The sequence below is a fragment of the Mastigoproctus giganteus genome, chromosome 7 (genome assembly GCF_048544385.1).
Source record: "Mastigoproctus giganteus isolate SK-2022 chromosome 7, ASM4854438v1, whole genome shotgun sequence".
NCBI lineage: Eukaryota > Metazoa > Arthropoda > Arachnida > Uropygi > Thelyphonidae > Mastigoproctus > Mastigoproctus giganteus.
Window position 1 is genome coordinate 125,727,409 of NC_143581.1, and position 20,824 is coordinate 125,748,232.

The window sequence follows — 20,824 nt, forward strand, 5'->3', positions numbered from 1 at the left end:
TGGTATTAGTTCTTCAGAATGATGCCAGATGGCACTATGTGGGTTTATGTACTATCTGCCTCAGCCATCACCCCAATCTTGGTGGAAGTCCACTGAAGTGACTTTCGAAATTTTTTGTATATTATTATTATTATTTATTACTATTATTATTATGCCAGTCTCCCAGTGTTCACTCCTGCCAAAAGTTGAATTCAAACTTGGGTTCATCAGGCTGGCAGTTCAGTGTCTTAACCACTGGGCCATCACACTCATCTCAAAGAGCTAAACTTAACTTGTTTAATCCCTTCCCAAGTGAGTTTGCCACATGCATGGGTATGTATTCTGTAGTAAATTGTCAATAATAATGAGCTCAATGGAGCAAGTTTCTTTTGTTAAAATTTTAAAGTTTGTACAAATAAAAATGTTGTACCAAAATGCTTTTAATTATTATAATTATGGCTCTTATATTATTTCTCCCTGATTTGGGGGTTCCACCCTGTGACAGGTATTGCTACCAAATACACAGGGTGTTCAGGATTACGGCTTTCTGTAGTTCCTTGTAGATGTTATCTGGGACACCTACTGCTGCTAGGCTGTTATGTGGGGCCTTTGGCAACATACCGGTGGTTAATACGATGATCGGGATGGTCGTTACTTGTTGCATGTGCCACATCTGTTTGATCTTCTGTCTTAGGTTTATGTACTTCCTGATTTTTTCCTCATGGGTTTTCTGGAGGTTGCTACTGTTGGGCACTGCTTTGTCAATCAGATAGGTAGCCTTTTCCTCTTTGTCAACAAGGGTTATGTCTGGTCTGTTGTGCAGGATTACCTTGTCCATTATTATGGCATGGTCCCAGTCCAACTTTTGAGTTGCAGTCTCTAGTAACTGCATGGGGTTCATACTTGTAATACAGTACACTTTCCTTGATCAACTGGTATTTCCTTGCTAGCTATTGAAGTATAATCCAGGCTACCTGGTCGTGTCTACAAGTTTACTCAGTCTGGATGATCACCTTGCAGCCCATGCTGATGTGTTGGATCATTTCTGAGGCTAGGTGGCATTGTTGACATGTGTCATCTGACACTCTGGGCTCCTTGGCAATGCATTTTCTGTAGTTTCTGTTGTTGATTACCTGGTCTTGGATGGTGAGCATGAACCCTTCAGTCTCACAGAAGAGCATCCCACTCGCGAGCCATGCATTGGAAGCCATTTTATCTATGTTTATGTACTTCCTGATGTGATACTGGAGGTCACTGTAGTGTCTGTCATGGAGTGTCTTCTTTGCCCATATTTTTAGCTTCACTTGTACTGTCCGGGCAAGAGGAGACTCCTCACTTAGGTTGACTGGGGTATGCCACTTGTCTATCTTCCTTATGGCCTGGTGAAGTGCTGCTCTGTCTTTCTGGAAGTAATCTATTGTAATCTTCGGGTTAGCTATCGCTGCTTTCTATTGCTCAATGAGGTCTATCAGCTGCCTTCCTCCTTTTGCAGCTACTGTCAGTCTCTCCATGGCTGATTTTAGGTGGTGTTGACGGCTCTTGGTCATCATTGTCCTTGTCTTTCTCATGATATCATCCAGCTCGGTGTTAGTGCAATCTATGATCCCGAAGGAGTATGTTAGCACTGAGACTGCATAGACATTTATGGCTTTAACTGTATTCTCTCCATTCAGCTTTGATTTCAGCAGGCTTTTGAGTCTCTGTTGGTATTTTTCAGTCAGGCAGTCCTTGATTTCCTTATGCTGTAACTGCTGAGCCTGCATCATTCCCAAGTATTTGTAGGTCTCTCCCTCTGTCATGGCTTCGATCTCTTTACCAACCTGCAGTTCACAGTTTAAGCCAAACTAATTTCCATTGATGAAATCCGTGGATCTTGTATTTGTCTAGACCAAATACCATCCTGATATCACTGTTGAATTCTTCAGTGATCCAGAGTAGTTTCTGCAATTGCTTCTCGGTTGCTGCGTAGAGCTTATTGTCATCAGTGTATGTCAGGTGGGTGAGGGTGTACAGTTTTCCCTTCCTTCTTTGAAGTTATATCCATGCTTGCTGCTGTTGAGCATGAGGGACAGTGGGTTGAGTGCTAGACAGAACCACAGTAAGCTCAGAGAATCTCCTTGAACAATTCCTCTCCTGATGGTGATCAGTTTGGTTGCGATATTCTCGACGTTAATGGTGGTACTCCATTTAGCCATCATTGATTCTGGGAAGTTTGTCACTGTCGGATTGACTTTGTAGATCTTCAACACCTATATTAGCTAGCTACGAGGCACAGAGTCACAGACCCATCAGGGTCCATCAGGCTGGTAGTCCCAGTGTCTTAACCACTGGTTCATCTCATCCCTTTTATTATCATGATTCTTCTTCTTCTTCTTCTTCTTCTTCTTCTTCTTCTTATTATTATTATTATTATTATTGCAGTTGAAGCTCTATATAACTGCCCCCCAGGGAATGAGGAAAAACAGTCATTATATCAGAAAGGCATTATATTGATTGTTCATAATATTTTATGAACAATCGATATAATTAATGCTATCGATATAACCTAATGCTGTCAAAATTGATAGCATTAGGTTAATCAGAAATTGTCAGGGACCAAACACATGGAATGTTTAAAAAAAGGGTTGCTATAAAGAGCAACCTTTATAGCACATTGACTGTATTATTATTATTATTTTCTGCTTTGGAGCTGATTGCTAAACATTAAATTAGAAAATTTTTAAAAATTCTTAAAAATCATTTTTTTTAATTGTAAAAGAGTTTAAAAAAGTATATATTTTTTATTGCAATAATAAGCTCTATATCTAATTATATATCATTATTTAATTATTATCAAATTAATTCTTTAATCTGATTTCATCAATTTCTGAATCTGAAAAAAAATTTGCTTTTTTTCATACCAAAATTGACAAAAACTGATCACCAGAAATCTTGATTTTCAAAGCTATTTTTATTTTAAATTCAATTAAAATCTACTAGTAGTTGAAAACACAAATAAGACAGACTAGAAGATTTTAAACTGTTAACAGATGCCTTTTTTTAAAAAAAAAATTGTACATCCATGCATGCGTGCTCCCCAAAGCACATGCATACACAAAATGTAAATTTAGCATTAGCATTAGCATTAGCATTAGTAGAGGCATATGATGCAAGAAAGCAAGCTTATTCAGCATCAGCCAAAAAAAAAAAAAAAAAAAAAACCCTCTCCCATTTCACCCCTCCGTTCGTTCGAAATACCTGTCCAGTTGAGCTTTAAATTTGTTTAGGCTATCAACTTCAACAACAAGTGATGGAAGTCGGTTCCACCAACCAACCACCCGCTGGCCAAAGGCAAATTTCCGCACATCTATCCGACATCCCTCCTTCCTCAATTTGAATTTATGCCCTCTGAGGTGATTATTCTGAGAAAGATGAAGAATCCCATTGGCATTGAGCATGCTCAAACCATTCAAAGCCTTATACACCTCTATCAGATCACCTCGCCGGTGCCTAGTCTCCAGACTCTGTAATTTGCAAAACTTAAGCCTTTCTTCGTAAGAGCAACCCTTTGTTCCATTTACTAATCTTGTTGCCCTTCTCTGTACCCGTTCCAGCAGCTCTACATCCTTCTTGAAATGAGGCCTCCAGACCTGTATACAGTACTCAAGATGTGGCCTAACCATTGCCTTATACAAGGGAATAATCACCTCCTTATCCCTGCTAGAAAAATTCCTGTATATCATTGACAAGACACCATGAGCTACTCTTGCAGCTCGTCTGCACTGCTCAGAGAACTTCATATCTGCCTGCACAATTACCCCCAGGTCCTTTTCATTCTCCACTACTGTCAGTGTAGTACCGCAGAGTTGATACATTGCTCTGGGGTTACTGTTACCCATATGTAGTACTTTACATTTGTCAATGTTAAACTTCATTTGCCACCTCTCAGCCCATCTGTTCAACCTTTCCAGATCCTGTTGCAGCAGCATAGTGTCAGTAGTGTCCTTAACGACCCTGCCAACCTTTGTATCATCTGCAAACTTAGACATTAAACTTGATATCCCATCATCAATATCATTCATAAACACCGAAAACAACAATGGACCCAACACTGAACCTTGAGGAACTCCACTAATAACATTAGTCCACGTTGAGCAGTGTCCATTGATTACCACTCTCTGTCTTCTGCCACTCAACCATCCCCTTATCCATAGCAGCAATTTGCCTCCAATGCCACACTGCTCCAATTTGTGCAGCAGTCTTCCATGTGCAACAGTATCAAAAGCCTTTCTAAGATCCAAATATATAATATCAAAGTTATTCCCTGCATCCAGTTCTTTTGTGACTACATCATAGTATCCAATCAAATTGGTCAGGCAAGACCTGCCCTTAACAAAACCATGCTGCGTCTGAGCTATAACGGAATTCTTGTCTAGATGATCCTGCAGTGCTTCTTTAACCAGTGCCTCCATTAATTTACCTGGAACAGAAGTTAAACTAACAGGTCTATAATTACTTGTGTCAGCCTTTGATCCTCCTTTGTGAATTGGGGTTACATTTGCACATCTCCAGTCTATGGGTACCTCCCCTGAGTTCAGAGAAGCTCTCATAATTATGGCTAGGGGTTTGCATATAATTCTGCAAGAGTTAAACTTCAGGCTTAGAATGCAATGCTCTCTCTGGAAACTTTCAAAGGATTAACTGCTTTGGAAGCTACAAGACAGTTTCCTGAGGTGAGCAACAAGTAATACCGTATCCACAATTGATAATGAATGAAACACAGAATTAACAATGCAATTTACAATATCACATAAAAAAAAAAAAAAGAAAGCTATTCAAGTTTATATGTTGCAAACTATGAATAAAACTAGTTGTCCCTTGATGACACACACACACACACACACACACACATTATATTCAGAAACAAGAGTGAGGGAGATTATAACAAATTTTTAAGTTATTTATATATGATTTACAATAGCTGATGCAACAGTAAATGTCCCTCATCACTTTGGTGTAATTTCTATATTTTTATGTATTCATTTTAATTTATTTTTGTGAAATTTTGAAAAAAGGGCCACATTTCTGAAAATTGAAAATTCTAGATTTTTCAAAGCCAGAATTAAGAGATGGATTTAGCATTAATATTTACTACCAAGTGGTATACATGTGCAAATTTTAATAAATTAAAATTTCTAATGAGTCTTACCCATTGGAAGCAAAGATATTTTTAAATTGATGAGCAGCATTCAATAATGTTGCCATACATAGGCGTAGAACTGCAGCATCTTCTGAATGCAATACAAAAGCCCCATTAATAACATTTAAGAAGAGATGTATATCTGAAGAGTGGATGAAAAGTCCTGCCATTGCATTAAACATTCGAGATATAAGCTGAAAAGAGTAAAAAATAAATATCTTAGAAAATACTAGAAACAAAATAAATGCAGTATCATTGTACTAATTCAGTATAATGAATATAACTGTTTTATAGAACACTGAAATTTTATGCATGGGTTCTGCAAGGATATAATGAATTAAAAAGTATGTACAATACTTTGTATTGTACAAAGGAAGGATTTTACAAATTAAAATGTACATATAACTTACTAAAATTATTCAGTCACTATTGGTTGATCATTAAAAATTCACATCATTTAATTCACATCAGATCCAGAAACTGATGGAAGTGAATTAAATGGTCCTTATGTAGAGGAGGATATTACAGCTTCAAAAAAAAAAAAGTAATATTAAAACTTTTTATGATATTTTTTAAAATTTTTTATTCGGATATATTATTAATATTTTTTAAATTCTGGTTTCATTTTTAACAGTAATTTTAATGTAAATGATGGACAATTGAGTTACACTAAAGAAAAATTAATATTTAAAATCATAAATTTTAAACATTGTTAAATATTTAAAATGTACATAAATTTAATTTATGTACAAAGTCTGAAAAAAGTTTAATTTATGTATCTCAAAATCTGAAATACAAAAAGTTTAATTTATGTATCTCAAAATCTGAAAAGCTTAAATTTTCAGATTTAAAGATATATTACTTAGAATTATCTTAAGTAATTAATTCCATATAAATTTACATTGCATCTGTCAGCTATTGTCCAATTTTGTAATCCAAAATCAGACAATAGCTGACAGATGCAATGTTTTCACGAGATTTTCAAAGTATTTTCATGCTGCCATTATTAAAACCATGTCTACTATTAGTTGTAAATACAGATAAGTGATGACAATACATAGTGGAAAAATTTCAAATTTCAACAATATGGTTGCGATTAGTCCAGCGGTTATGATGCCAGACCACACATATCATGGACCTGAGTTCGAAGCCAGCACACAAAAAAAAAAAAGTGGGGAGAATCAAAAAAAAAAAAAAATTGTGAAAGTTGCTTCATCAGGCCTATGACCTATCCATCCCAAGATCAAAGTGATAACTGAGGCAAAGAGTGGCACCATCTGGTGTAGCTCCCAATAATTACTACCCACCAGTTGGTTGATTGGTTGGCATTAGTAGAGTCATATTATACAAGAAAGCAAGCTTATGCAGCATCAGCCAAAAAAAAAAAAAAAGGCTCCCATTTCACCCCTCTGTTCGTTCCAAATACATGTCCAGCTCAGCCTTAAATTCATTTAGGCTATCAACTTCCACAACAAAGGATAGAAGTCTGTTCCACCAACCAATTACCTGCTGGCTGAAGGCAAACTTCTGCAAGCATATTTGCTGATGCTATCAAGGCAGTGTTAGGTGGGTCGGAACACTGATAGCTTGGGGGGATACAAGGACTAATAGACACTGGCAGAGGTGAAAGTTATTCTTGCATTGCTTCTATTGGAATGAGCAGCAGCCTGGAAAACACGATGCAGAGTATTTCAGAGACTGCTGGGAGTCACTGCGGTACAAGTAAACACATGGGTTGTGTTAAGGTAGTTAAGAATAGGAACAGGTGCATCTATACTTGTGTGTACCCCAATGCTAGGAGTTTGGTAAATAAATTTGATGAATTTGAGGTATTACTCAAAACATCAAAGGCAGATATTGTTGGGATATCAGTGACGTTTGTGTCACACAGATATGAGGAATGCAGAACTGGAATTTGGGGAGTACAGTGTGTACAGGAAGGATAGACAGGTAGGAAGGGAGGAGGGGTTATGCTTTTAGTTAAGAAACACATAAAATCCAAGGAGGTACAGCCAGTCAACATCGCTGGATGGTGCAGTGTCAAATCAGTTTGATGTGACATAAGCATTCAGATATCAAAACTGAGAGTAGGAGTATGTTATAGGCCAAATCACTCTGATGAGTATAATAAGGAACTGTACAGGGAAATAGAGTGGGCCAGTAAATCAGAGAGTCTTATAAGGGAGAATTTTAATTTCTCAGATACTGACTGGAATTTGTGGGTTGGTCACTCACACACTAGCAAGGCTTTTGTGGATTTATTGGATGATTGTTTTCTATATCAGCATGTTCGGGAGGCTACTAGAGGGAGAAATACTCTTGATCTGATTATTAGTTGTGATTCTTCATGCATTAAGAATCTGCAGATAAAGGAACCACTAGGTGGCAGTGATCACAGTGTGCTTAACTGGGATTTACTCAAAGAGGTAACTACCATTGGGGTAAAGGGAAGGGTTTTTTGCTTTCGTAAAGGTGACTACAGTGGTCTGAGACAGTATTTAAATTCTATATTGTGGGACCAACTGTTGATGTTACCAACAGCAAATTCAAAATGGGAATGATTCAAAGAATTTATCTTGGAAGCTACTAGGCTTTACATACCAACTAAGAAATATTGTTCAAAGTTTAAGCCTATATGGATGTCAGAGGAACTAATGAGACATATAGCAGAGAAGAAAAATGAATGGGATACATATAAATTAATGGGTACCATGGAAGCCTATGATAGATATAAGCTGGTCTGTAATTAAGTCACAAAGGAGATTAGGCAGGCAAAAGCAGATTATGAGAAATCTTTGGCAAAGGATGCAAAGAAAAACAGCAAAGAATTCTTTACTTATGTAAACTCTAGAAGGAAAGAGATGAATCAGATTGGTCCAATGGATATTGACGGTTCGACTGTTGATGATCCTGCTCAGGTGGCTAACAAACTAAATGAGTATTTTGCATCTACATTCACATATGAGAAGTTATTCAGGGAGGGGAATGCCAGAGGTGAATTAAACTCTGCAAGTGAGCTAGATGATTTTGTAATAACTGAGAGGAAAGTGGAGCAGAAATTTTTGAAGAAACATAAAAAAGGCAGCCAGGGTGGATGGGATCTATCCAGTTATATTAAAGGAGGAAGCAAAGGAAGTAAGCAAACCCTTAGCCATAATTATGAGAGCTTCTTTGGACTCAAGGGGGTGTACCCATGGACTGGAGATTTGCAAATGTGACCCCAATTCACAAAGGATGATCAATGGGCAAATCAAGAAGTTATAGACCTGTTAGTTTAATTTCTGTTCCAGGAAAATTAATGGAGGCATTGGTTAAAGAAGCACTGCAGGATCATCTAGAGAAGACTTCAGTTATAGATCAGACACAGCATGGTTTTGTTAAACGAAAGTCTTGCCTGACCAATTTGATTGGATACTATGAAGTGGTCACAAAGGAACTGGATGCAGGGAAAAACTTTGATATCATAAATTTGGATCTTAGAAGGGCTTTTGATACTGTTGCACATGGAAGACTGCTGCACAAATTGGAGCAGTGTGGCATTGGAGGCAAATTGCTGCTGTGGATAAAGGGATGGTTGAGTGGGAGAAGACAGAGAGTGGTATTCGATGGACACTGCTCATCACGGACTAATGCTATTAGTGGAGTCCCTCAGGGTTCAGTGTTGGGTCCATTGTTATTTTCTGTATTTATAAATGATATTGATGATGGTATATCAAGCTTAATGTCCAAGTTTGCATATGATACAAAAGTTGGCAGGATTGTTAAAGACACTAATGACAGTGCGCTGCTGCAACAGGATCTAGAAAAGTTTAGCAGATGGGCTGAGAGGTGGAAAAAGAACTTTAACATTGACAAATGTTAAAGTACTACATACAGGAAACAGTAACCCAAAGTAACATATCAACTCTGTGGTACTACACTGATAGTGGGAGAGAACAAAAAGGACCTGAGGGTAATGGGGCAGGCAGATATGAAGTTTTCTGAGCAGTGCAGACAGTCTGCAAGAGTAGCTCATGGTGTCTTGTTAATGGTATACAGGAATTTTTCTTGCAGGATAAGGAGGTGATTATCTCCTTGTATACGGTAATGGTCAGGACACACCTTGAGTGCTGTATACAGATCTGGAGGCCTCATTTTAAGAAGGATGTAGAGCTGTTGGAACGAGTACAGAGAAGGGCAACAAGATTAGTGAATGGAACAAAGGGATGCTCTTACGAAGAAAGGCTTAAGTTTCGCAAACTTGCTGTGTCTGAAGACTAGGCACCTGCGAAGTGATCTGACTGATGTGTATAAAGCCTGAAGTGGTTTGAGCATGCTCATTGCTGATGCGATTCTTCATCTTGCTCAGAATAATGACCTGAGAGTGCATAAATTCAATTGGAGGAAAGAGATATGTAGGATAGATGTGCGGAAGTTTGCCTTTAGCCACCAGACAGTTGGTTGATGGAACAGACTTTGTTCCTTTGTTGTGGAAGTTGACAGCCTAAATAAATTTATGGCTGAGCTGGACAGGTATTTGGAATTTGGTTCCCATTTCACCCCTGAATGAAGGGGTGAAATGGGAACGGTTTTTTTTTTTTTTTTTTTTTTTTGGCTGATGCTGCATAAGCTTGCTTTCTTGCATAATAAGATTGTACTAATGCTATCCTACATCTGTCTTTCCTCAATTTAAATTTATGCCATCTTGGGTAATTATTCTGTGCAAGAGGAAGAATCCCATCAGCATTGAGCATTCTCAAAACATTGAAGGCTTTATACACCTCAATCAGATCACCTCACAGTCTCCAGACACTGTAATTTTCAAAACTTAATCCTTTCTTCGTAAGAGCAACCCTTTGTTCCATTCACTAATCTTGCTGCCCTTTTCTTTACTCGTTCCAACAGCTCTACACCCTTCTTAAAATAAGACCTCCAGACATGTATACAGTACTCAAGGTGTGGCCTGACCATTGCCTTATACAAGGGGATCATCACCTCCTTATCCCTACTAGAAAAATTCTTGTATATCATTGACAAGACACCATGAGCTACTCTTGCAGACCATCTGCACTGCTCAGAAAAACTTCATATCTGCCTACAAAATTACCCCTAGGTCCTTTTCATTCTCTACCACAGAGTTGATACGTTATTCTGGGGTTACTGCTTCCCATATGTAATACTTTACATTTGGCAATGTTAAACTTCATTTTACACCTCTCAGCCCATCTGCTCAACTTTCTAGATCCTATTGCCACAGCATACTATCATTAGTGTCCTTAACAACCCTGCCAACCTTCGCATTGTCTGCAAACTTGGACATTATGCTTGATATATCATCATCAATATAATTTATAAATACAGAAAATAACAATGGACCCAACATTGAACCCTGAGGGACTCCACTATAATGGAGTCACTAGTCAAAGAGGTAATGCAGGATTATCCACACAAGATTGCAGTTATACAGCATGGGTTTTTTTAAGGGGATATCTTGTCTGACCAATTTGTTTGGATATTACAATGTGTTTATATAGGAACTGGATGCAAAAAATACTTTTTATTCCATATACTTCGATTTCAAGAAAGCCTTTTATACTGTTATACACAAAAGACTGTAGAAATTTGAGCCGTGTGGCATTAAGGGCAAGTTGCTGCTATGAATAAAGTGGTTGATTAAGTGGGAGAAGATAGAGAGTGGTAATCTTGGATTGATGTTATGTTTTCTGTACTGTAACGTTTGGTGTTGGGCATATTGATGTTTTCTTTATTTATCAATGATATTGATAAAGGCATATCGGGTTCAATGTACTAATTTTCCTCTGATACAAATGTTGGCCCAGGTGGGCAGGAGCAGCAGCGTGTAGCACACGCTTCTTGATTAGACTGGTGTGGTTCAAGCCCGTGCCCACCAAATACGGAGGATGCAAAAAGATCAGGGAATGACCACCGCATATTCCAGGAGCAATATGGCCTTAGTTGCTAATGCTCCTAAAAACCAAATAACAAACAAACAAAGGTTGGCAGGGTGTTTAATGGCAGCAATGGCAATATACTACTGCAACAGGATTTAGAAATGTTAGGCAGATGGGCTGAGAAATGACAACTAAAGTTTAATATTGAGAAATGTAAAGTACTGCATATGGGTAGCAGTAACCCAGAGTAACATACCAACTGTGTGGTACTACCCTCAGGGTAGTGGAAAATGAAAAAGACCAGGAATAATTGTGCTCTTTGATATGAAGTTCTCCGAGCAGTGTTGACAAGCTGACAGGGAAAGCTCTTGGGGTTTTGTCAATGATATACTGGAATTTTGCTAGAAGGAATAATGAGGTGATTATCCCCTTGTATACGACAATGGTTGGGCCACATCTTTTGTACTGCATTGCTACTTTGGAGGCCTCATTTTAGGAAGAACGTAGAGCTACTGAAATGAGTACAGTGAAGGGAAAAAAGGTGTGCTGTTACCAAGAAAGGCTTCAGTTCAACAAATTGCAGTATTTTGAGACCAGGCATCTGTGAAGTGATTTGATTGATGTGTTGAAGGCTTTGAATGGTTTGAGCAAGCTCAACACCAATGGGTTTCTTTCTCCTGCTCAGACTCTGCATGTGAGGGGGCATAAATTCAAATTGAGGAGTGATGGTTGCAGAATAGATGTGCGGAAGTTTACTTTTAGCCAGCTAGTGGTTGATTGCTGGAAAAATATTGTATCTGTTTTTGTGGAAGTTAATAGCTTAAATACATTCAAGGTAGAACTATAGAAACTATTGAAGGGAATGGATTGGTGAAATGGGAAGTGTGCTTTTTTTTTTTTTAGCTTATACTGTATAAGCTTGATTTCTTGCATGATATGCCACTACTAATGCTGATGATAATATTTCTACCTCTCATATTTTGTCCCAGATGTCAAGCAATTTATGGCTGAGTGATTTCTCTGCATTATCACTACAATTGTCAAAACAGTTAATTCTATTTTTTTTATGTTCCTCTGCTTAAGAAATCCTTTTATTTAGTAGCAGCTCTTGTATGAAAAGTACTGGTAGAAAGCAAGAAAGGAAATAACGTTTCTTTTTTTTTTTTTTTTTTTCATAGTTCTATTACTACGTTCTACTAATCTTCACTTGGCACACTAGGCACTGCTCCTGCCTCCCCATGGTGGGGCTGGTAACCTTGGCAGAAAAGTTAATCTGCCAAGGGCTGAACAGTGCTAACATGGATGATGAAGAAATTTATCCATCACTTGAGCCTCACAACTTCACTTCTTCAAGGAAAAACTAAACTGATTTTTACACATTCCATCCCAAGAAACAAAGACCAGAAGGATCAAAAAAAATGAATCATCGCTGTTCCTAATAATATATTCCCAAACAATTCGATTGATTGGTGCACTTTCTCCATTTCTCATTCAGAAATGTCTCAAAGATGCTGCTGGATCACCTAAAATTGTTAAACGACTCTGGTCTGGAAATTTACTTATAGATACTATGAATTGTAGACACTCTGAAGCCTTACTTATATTATCGAACTTTGCAGGTATTCCTATCATGGTTATTCCACATGCCACCCTAAATACCATTAAAGGCATCCTATCTGAATGGGACTTAAATGTTTCCAAAGAGGATTTAGCCCAAGAGATACAAGAACAAAAATTTATACAGGCTAAAGGAATTAGAGCAAGAAAGACACTGAACTGGTTCCTACATGCAGTGTTATACTGATCTTTTCTTCACCTACCCTTCCAGTTACAGTTAAAGCTGGATACCTGAACTGCCATATTTGATCTTTTATCCCTAATCCTCTCAGATGCTTCCTATGCCAAAAATTTGGCCATGCTCAAACAGTGTATAGAAGACATTCATTGTACCCCCAACTGTAGATCCAAGGAACATGTAAAGGTAACCATCCAGCTTACTTGAAAGTTTGAAACATGGAAAACAGGAAAGAAAATACAAAAGTATAAAACAGAACACAAAGTGTCTTTCCAAGAATCAAGGAAACAAGTTTTACTCACTACCCAAATATACATATGCAAGCAATACAAAATTATATATTGGAAAGAACTCATACTGAAATATCCATACCACCAGCTACATCCATTTCCAACTGAACTAGGGCTGTTCTGCTGAGTCTGCAGCAGTCAGTTAAAGAGCACATCAAAGCAAATAATACTCCAATCATGGTACCACCAAATTCTACTCTATCCTGTTCATATACTGAGAGTGAAAAATCCTAACTCATGAAAGACTTTAACTGTAGACATGGAAATTGATGATACCACTAACAATTATGAAACACCATCTTAGAAATTTATGCTGAGAAAGATATGGATACTCCATGGCCCATATTCCCAAGAAAAGATAAAGTAAAATAGGAATGCCATAAACAGATTGGCTCTAAAACATAGAAACATTTTCTACTTCTAAAGCTAAATAATGGATCTGTTGATTCAATGGAACTGTAGAGGTCTGTGTAGCAATATTGATGATATTCATGATTTGATAAATCATTATCATTCAGTAGGCATATGTCTGCAAGAAATAAAATCTCTCTCCACAAGTGATGTTTTTAGTTAGACTGTCCAGATATGATAAAATCACTGCCCATCGTTCACATGGTGGCATGACCACCATGTGAACGATGACCACCGCATATCCCAGGAGCAATATGGCCTTAGTTGCTAATGCTCCTAAAAACCAAATAACAACAACAACAACAACAACTGTTGTGATGAGCCTCTTTTCATTAATGAGCAACTTAAGCCTTGCGACGTTAAGTGCATTGGCCAACCAAAGCGGTGGTCTGGACCTGGAGAGGCAGGCTAAGTTTGTAGCACGCCCGCTTGAGAAGCCAATACTCGGATGAGAAAACTAGTTTGGTTGTAGAGGGAGATGCATAGGCCCAAATCTCTGCAGCATAGAGAAGTGGCAGATACACTGTGGTTGAAATGTATCTCACCATGGCAGATTTGTCTGTTACATGGTGCAGATGTTGCTTGCATATCCATCTCAATCTGGCGACTTTTGTGCTGGCCGGAAAGAAGCTTTGGGCCAACTCTAATTCCTAGGTCGATGTGATGTTGGACAAGCAGGATGGAGGCCCCTATGAGGCCTGGATAGATTTTTGTAGGCTGTTGCTTTAATGAGAAGACCATGATTTCTGATTTCTCAGGATTGATACGCAGACCAAATTGTTTGAGGTAGATGCATATTGAGGAGAGAGTGGATGTTAGCTCTTCTGAGATTTGGTTGCAGTATGCCTTCTCTTAGAATAACACTTACTCTTGTTTTAATATACAGGGTGTCACAAAAATACACGGCATAACTTCAGGAATGAGTTCCTCATATGTAGACAATAAAAATATTTTATATTAACATAGTTCTGGAAATGCTTGGTTTCCGAGTTTTGAAGTTCTGTCTATTACACTTAACTGTTCACGTCACCTTATAGTAATTCTTTCAAAGGTCCACCTTCTGCCTGAATACAGGCCTCACATCGATGTCTCATGGACTCGTGAAGACGATGGCAAATTCCTGGCATGTTTCGTATTATCTCACAACCTGCCAAAATTCGATTGCGGAGAGTTTCCACATCAGCTACCGGAGTCGAATACACCAATGACTTTAAATGGCCCCACAAGAAGAAATCTAATGGGTTTAAATCAGTGAGCATGGAGGCCAGGCAGTTGGACCATCCCTCTACTTCAGGAGTCATAGATCTTGGTCATCCTCTGTCGTCAGCACGAGATGTAAAGGTCCCATGTTCACAAAGGTGGTAATGGATACCTTCAAACGGTTTCCTGTCTAGACATCTTCATTCTGGGAACCTTTCATGGTACAAATGATGAGCCTCCAGAGCATTGCCATCCGCCAAACCGTACGTAAAGTGCATATCCGCTTGCTCCTCATTTAAGTACATGGTCAGAATGGAAAACCACCAGATTCTGTCAGTACCTTGTGAAGAAGGAACTCACCTGCGGGAGATAAGACATTGAGGTTAATAACTTGGGAACCACACATTTCCGGAACTATGTTGGTAGTCGACTACTGGTGGAATTTTGCATGTAATGCTGCTAAGAGGAAAAGAACAATGCAGGGAATCAGTTTCAAGAGAATCCAACCATTGCCAATCTCATAAACTGCAATAAGAGCTTAAAGCATACGCACATTATATCAGGAGGAAAGTTAAAAACGAATTTTGGATTCGGTTTGCCTCATCTGGAAGCTACTAGGCTTTACATACCAACTAAGAAATACTGTTCAAGGTTTAGGCCTAAATGGATGTCAGATGAACTAATGAGACATATGGCAGAGAAGAAAAATGCATGGGATACATATAAATTAATGGATGACATGGAAGCCTATGATAGATATAAACTGGTCTGTAACCAAGTCACAAAGGAGATTAGGCAGACAAGGGCAGATTATGAGAAATCCGTGGCAAAGGATGCAAAGAAAAACAACATAGAGTTCTTTACCTATGTAAATATATATCACTGAAAATAGCTCAACGAGTAGGTTTAAAATATAATTTTTAAATATTTTTAAAATTGGAAATGACGGTGCCAGACAGGAAAATGTAAGTAATTTTTGTGTTCCCCACCTCTATTTCCATCGCTAATAGAGCTAAAAATTTAAAAATCACATTAGCTATGCATTATTCAATGTTTATCGAGGGAAAACTATTCCGATTGAAATCTATCATTTACTTTTTTTGTTAAAATTAAAAAAACTATTTTTATTGCACTTCGATAGCATGCTTCTTTGTACTAACTCTTCTTCTGGTGACAAAATGGTTGCTAAATAGTTAGCCAATAATTCTATAAAGGTCATTTATAAATTTTGCGACGAGAAGTATTATTTAACAATTTTCAAAGCTGGAGTTGTCCCAGCAAGGAGGTACTCAGAGAGCCAGTGTTGAGGTGGCAGTCGTGGGGAGGCACTTGCATGGTCCTCACCTGCCAGTCGCTTTTCCAGGAAGAAGTCAGAGTCACTTCTCCCACCCTTGTCATTCACAACATCTGGAAAGACTATTAGAAACTTTTTTCAGTAACCATAAAGCTCTCTATTTGAGATACTACACTAATGACCATTCGTGACTATGGACCCTTTATCCTGAGTGCCCAGCACTCAGTAGTTGACCAATTTATTATTTCCATTTCCTTAATTTGGATGTTCAATCCTTTTCCATGACAACTGTTTCTGTTCCAGTTTCTCTAAATTCCTCTCTTCCTTCATTCAATAGCTATTCATAATAATTGACCCATTCCTCCAGATCTATCATTTCCAGTCTAGCATTTTGATTATGAGGTTTCTTCAATAGTCTCCATACCTGTGCAGACCTTGTACATCCTAGTTTGCTGTTCACCTTGGCACATACTCCCAGGACTCATTCTTTGCCTTGATGACTTCCACTTTCACTTCCTTATTTTTTTCTTTATATCCTTTTCTGTGAACTTCACTTTTTGAGCTTAGCCATCTTTGTTATGCTTCCTTTTTCTCTTTTATTGATTCCTTAATTTCCATATTCAGCCAATCATTTTGTTTCATCTTTTGAGATTTTCCTATTGCCTCTCCAGCAATTTTCTTTCCTGTTTCCTTTAGGTATTCATATATTGTATATCTTTTGCGCTCTTCCCATAAGTTTCATCTAATTCTTGGTTTAATCTTCATTGATATAAGCTCCAAGTGCTCTCATCTTTTAGTGAGTCCACATTGAATCTTTTGGTGTCAAGTTGTTTGCTTCTCTCAAGCTCTTTCTTCCTTTTTTGGCACATACATGGGAATGACAATGTAGCCTTCAACACAAAGTGATCAGAGCCACAATATGCTCCTCTCTGGGCCCTAACATCACAGATAAAAATTGTGCTTTGTTGTTTAGTAATCATATAATCAATTATTGATTTTAGTCCTTTTCATATGCCAGTTCGATTCCTATTTGTCCGTCCGATTTTTTCTCTGTTAGGTCTTTTAGCATTGAAAGAATGTGCTGTGATGATTGGAGAGCGGGCCCATTGCATCAAGCCCAACTCTTAAAATTTTAAACTAAAAAAAGAAAAGTAAGTATTATTAAGATTTAAAATAAAAAAAATAAAAAATAGACTTACTCGATTACTTACTGCAATAGATTTTCAGTGATTTTGCTAAAATTAGCTGTCAAAGCTGATAATTGATAGTTAATGTCTGCTGAAGCATCATGTCTGTTACTCTTTTTTCATTTTGTGTCACAATATTTGGCAAACCCACATTCACATAAATAAGTCATTGCAAAGGGAAAAAGTTTACAAACTGCTTTGCCTGATGCATTAGGGAAAGAGTCCAACAAACTAGCCCAGAATGAAGACAGTGGAACATTACAAAACTTTTCTCAGAGTGACATGTCACAAGCAATATCAATCAGTTCTTCTTCTTCTTTTGTATATGGGACAGAAGATAAAGGGTATCAAGAAAGGGTTAACTATCCACCTGTAATTTTCAATGTCTATATTGACAAGAAAATATCTTTCACAAGAGATTGACAGCTGTGTTGTGTAAGGTAGTCAATTATTACTTTCTATAAGTCTGACTCTGTGGAGATATTTTTTTCAACAAACCATGTAGTAAAAGTACCAAAGGTAGCATATTGTCCTTCTTCAGCTCTCTTTCTCCAAAGAATAAATGTAAAGGTAAAATGTAAATTATTTGGTTTTTAGGAGCATTAGCAACTAAGGCCATATTACTCCAGGATATGTGGTGGTCATTCCCTGACCTTTTCGCATCTTCCATATTTAGTGGAGACAGGCTCGAACCCTGGTTTAATCAAGAAGAATGTGCTACACACTGCTGCTCCTTCCTGCCTGGCTATGGAGGCGCCATCTCCAAAGAATAATTTTATCCTTGAATGCAGAATGAAAAGTGTTGTGTTTTTATTTTGAAGTGATAGATTCAGTGCATCCAGTTTGTTAAATATATTGGCAAGATAGTGAATCACTTTGTTTAGTGATTATAATTCACAAGCCCTTGTGAATTATAATCACAAACAAAGTCAGTGAATCTCAGCATTTATCTAGAGTTGTTTTTCCTGTGGCTTCAGCTTTACAGTCAGCAAGAAACATCGGAATTTCAGAGTGTAAATCAGGGAGTCTCATCGGCACTTTATCTTGACACAGCCAACATGCTTTAGTGTAAAAAAATAAGCAGCCATAGTCACTGCCCATTTCACCACAAATCTGCCAGAACAGCATTGTACAGTAAACCCCCGCTATTCACGGTATCTGTATTCGCGGTTTCACGTATTCGCAATCGCTGATTTAATATAAAATGAAATCTAAAAAAATGTGAATTTTAAAGCGCTGTGAATATTTTCTGCCATAAAAAAACATGAGAGTGGCTAAAATTATCTTTCCCGGTCAAAACAGCACTCAGTGGGTGGGGGAAGAGGGGTGACAAAATTGCGAGCGTGGATGTTTTTCGCTAATCCTTGTTCAGTATGTGTTATGCGCTTGTAATGGGAATAAATTTATAAATTTATAAATTGATATGCTTACAAAAGTGATAAATCTACCGTTTTGCAGTGTAAAACAGACTTTTTTGAGTGTGTTAACGGAAGAAAGTGACTTTATTGTGGACAAGTTCTTTCTAACCCATACAAAAATATGGCTACGAATAACAAGAGAAATGTGAAAATATCAAAGAAGGTGATGACATTAGCGAATAAAATTGAGTTATTAGACAAAATTTCTAATGGTGAAAGTGTCTCCTCAGTTTCAAAACATTATAAAATCAATGAGTCAACGGTACAGTCAATCAAAAAATCAGAAGAAAAAATCTGCCGTAGTGTCCGTGAAAACACGCTAATTGCTTCAAAAATTTGCTCTGTAACTCGTGATGTTAAATTAGAAAAAATGGAAAATGCTTTAAATCTGTGGATAGAAGACCGAACTCAAAATAAAATTCCGTTAAGTTCACTCATTATTCGTGAAAAGGCAAAACTCCTTTATCAACACTTTAGTGAAACTGGTGATAGCACTGGTTGATAAGTTTTTTTTGCTAGAAAAGGCGCTGGTTTGAAAGATTTGTTTGAAATTTCTAATAAATATTACAGTAATACCCCGACTTACGCTACCCCGACTTACGCGAACTCGGAGTTACGCGGTTCTTGATTTTTTCGTTTGGCAACGCTGCCGCCCACTATCTTCAAGGTCGTTTTTCATATGTTATCGATATACGGTGCGACGGCGGAGATTGAGAGCGAAAGATGAACAAAATTCAACTTTGCTGCTTTTATGTTTTTTATATCAGTGAAGGGGAAACACATTTCACCATAATAACGTAAAAACCAACACAATTCCAGCTATCGGTATAATCGCAAATGCAATTAGATGGAGTTTACTACCCATTTATAACAGATTTCACTTGCAGAAACGCAACTGGATTTTTATTGTTTTATGGTAGTAACCCCTAGAAATGTGAGGTGTTAATAGTGTATCTCTGCCTTTATGGTGTTGTTTATTCAGTTGCTGCATGCGCGCAGCTTTGTTTATGCGTATCAAGGGTGCTCCTCGTTTTGTAATTGTGCTTTATTCCCTAAAAATTAGTAAAATTAAAAGGTGTGAAAAGGAAGCGTCCTGGTGAAGACACTGCAGATTCAGAGAGAAAAAGAAAAGCAATTATGGATAAACAGAGGCGGACTGGATCAAAAATTCTTACCCGGGAAAATTTGTAGTGGCCTCATACTATGGTTTATGGCCAAAATCACACTGGCCCACCGGGGTTTCCCCGGTAAGGCTTATGGCCAGTCCGCCTCTGTCGATAGAGAAAAAATATGAAATTGTGAAACGCTTTGAGCGAAATGAAAGACCATGTGATATTGCACGTGCTACAGGCCTAAATGAAGCAACGGCGAAAAGCACATGACAATTGCAAACTTGACAGGTTGAAAATTGAAAAGATCTCAATTGTTAAAGGGCTTAAAAATTTTAGAAAACAAGACTCCAACGAAGAACGCGTTATAGCTACAAAGCAAGGAATAAAAAAATTATTAGCTTGCTACGAAGAAATTCTGCGTGAAAAAAAAGGAACGCGCTGTGTCGTCAGACGAATTTGTTAGATTTTATGAAGCCATCGACATCGAAATAACTTTTTAACGTAAGTCATTTGTTTTTTTAATACATATTTTGTATTAATATGTATAAAGAACTGCAATTTTATTAATATTTTTCTTCTAAACTAGTGTTTTTGTTAGTCCTTGGTCCCAATTAAGCAAAATTTATATGTATTATATGCAAAGTTGTACCCCGACTTACGCGAATTCGACTTACGCGATTTTCGTCGGACCCACCTATCGCGTAACTTCGGGGTATTACTGTACATTTAATATTAAATTGTTTCTTATTTTCATTTCGATGCCATATGCTTGCATTTCACTATGTACTGTCTATGTACATAGTCATATTATGAAGGTACATATAATACATACATAGACAAAATTTTAGACTAGTTTTTCTTATATACAGTATTTCATACTTTGGAACGGAACTCCTTTATTACTATGGGAGCCATAACTCAGTATTCGCATTTTCAGTATTCCCGGCATTTCTCAGGAATGTAACCCCTGCGAATAGTGGGGGTTTACTGTATTTAAGCCATTAGATTTCATAATTGACAATTTCTTTTAGTGCTCACTGTGTGTACTCTATATGTCCTTCACAGTGT

At 37.6% G+C, this 20,824-nt stretch overlaps 1 protein-coding gene across 1 annotated transcript in view; it reads right to left on the reverse strand.

The window, feature by feature from the left end:
• Positions 1-20,824, reverse strand: part of unc80 (unc80, NALCN channel complex subunit) — a 1,843,891-nt gene that overhangs the window by 556,413 nt on the left and 1,266,654 nt on the right. Inside the window, exon 45 of the mRNA XM_090378420.1 lies at positions 5,168-5,352. Within this exon, the coding sequence (XP_090234546.1) occupies positions 5,168-5,352 (185 nt within the window). The remainder of the gene's footprint in view (positions 1-5,167; positions 5,353-20,824) is intronic.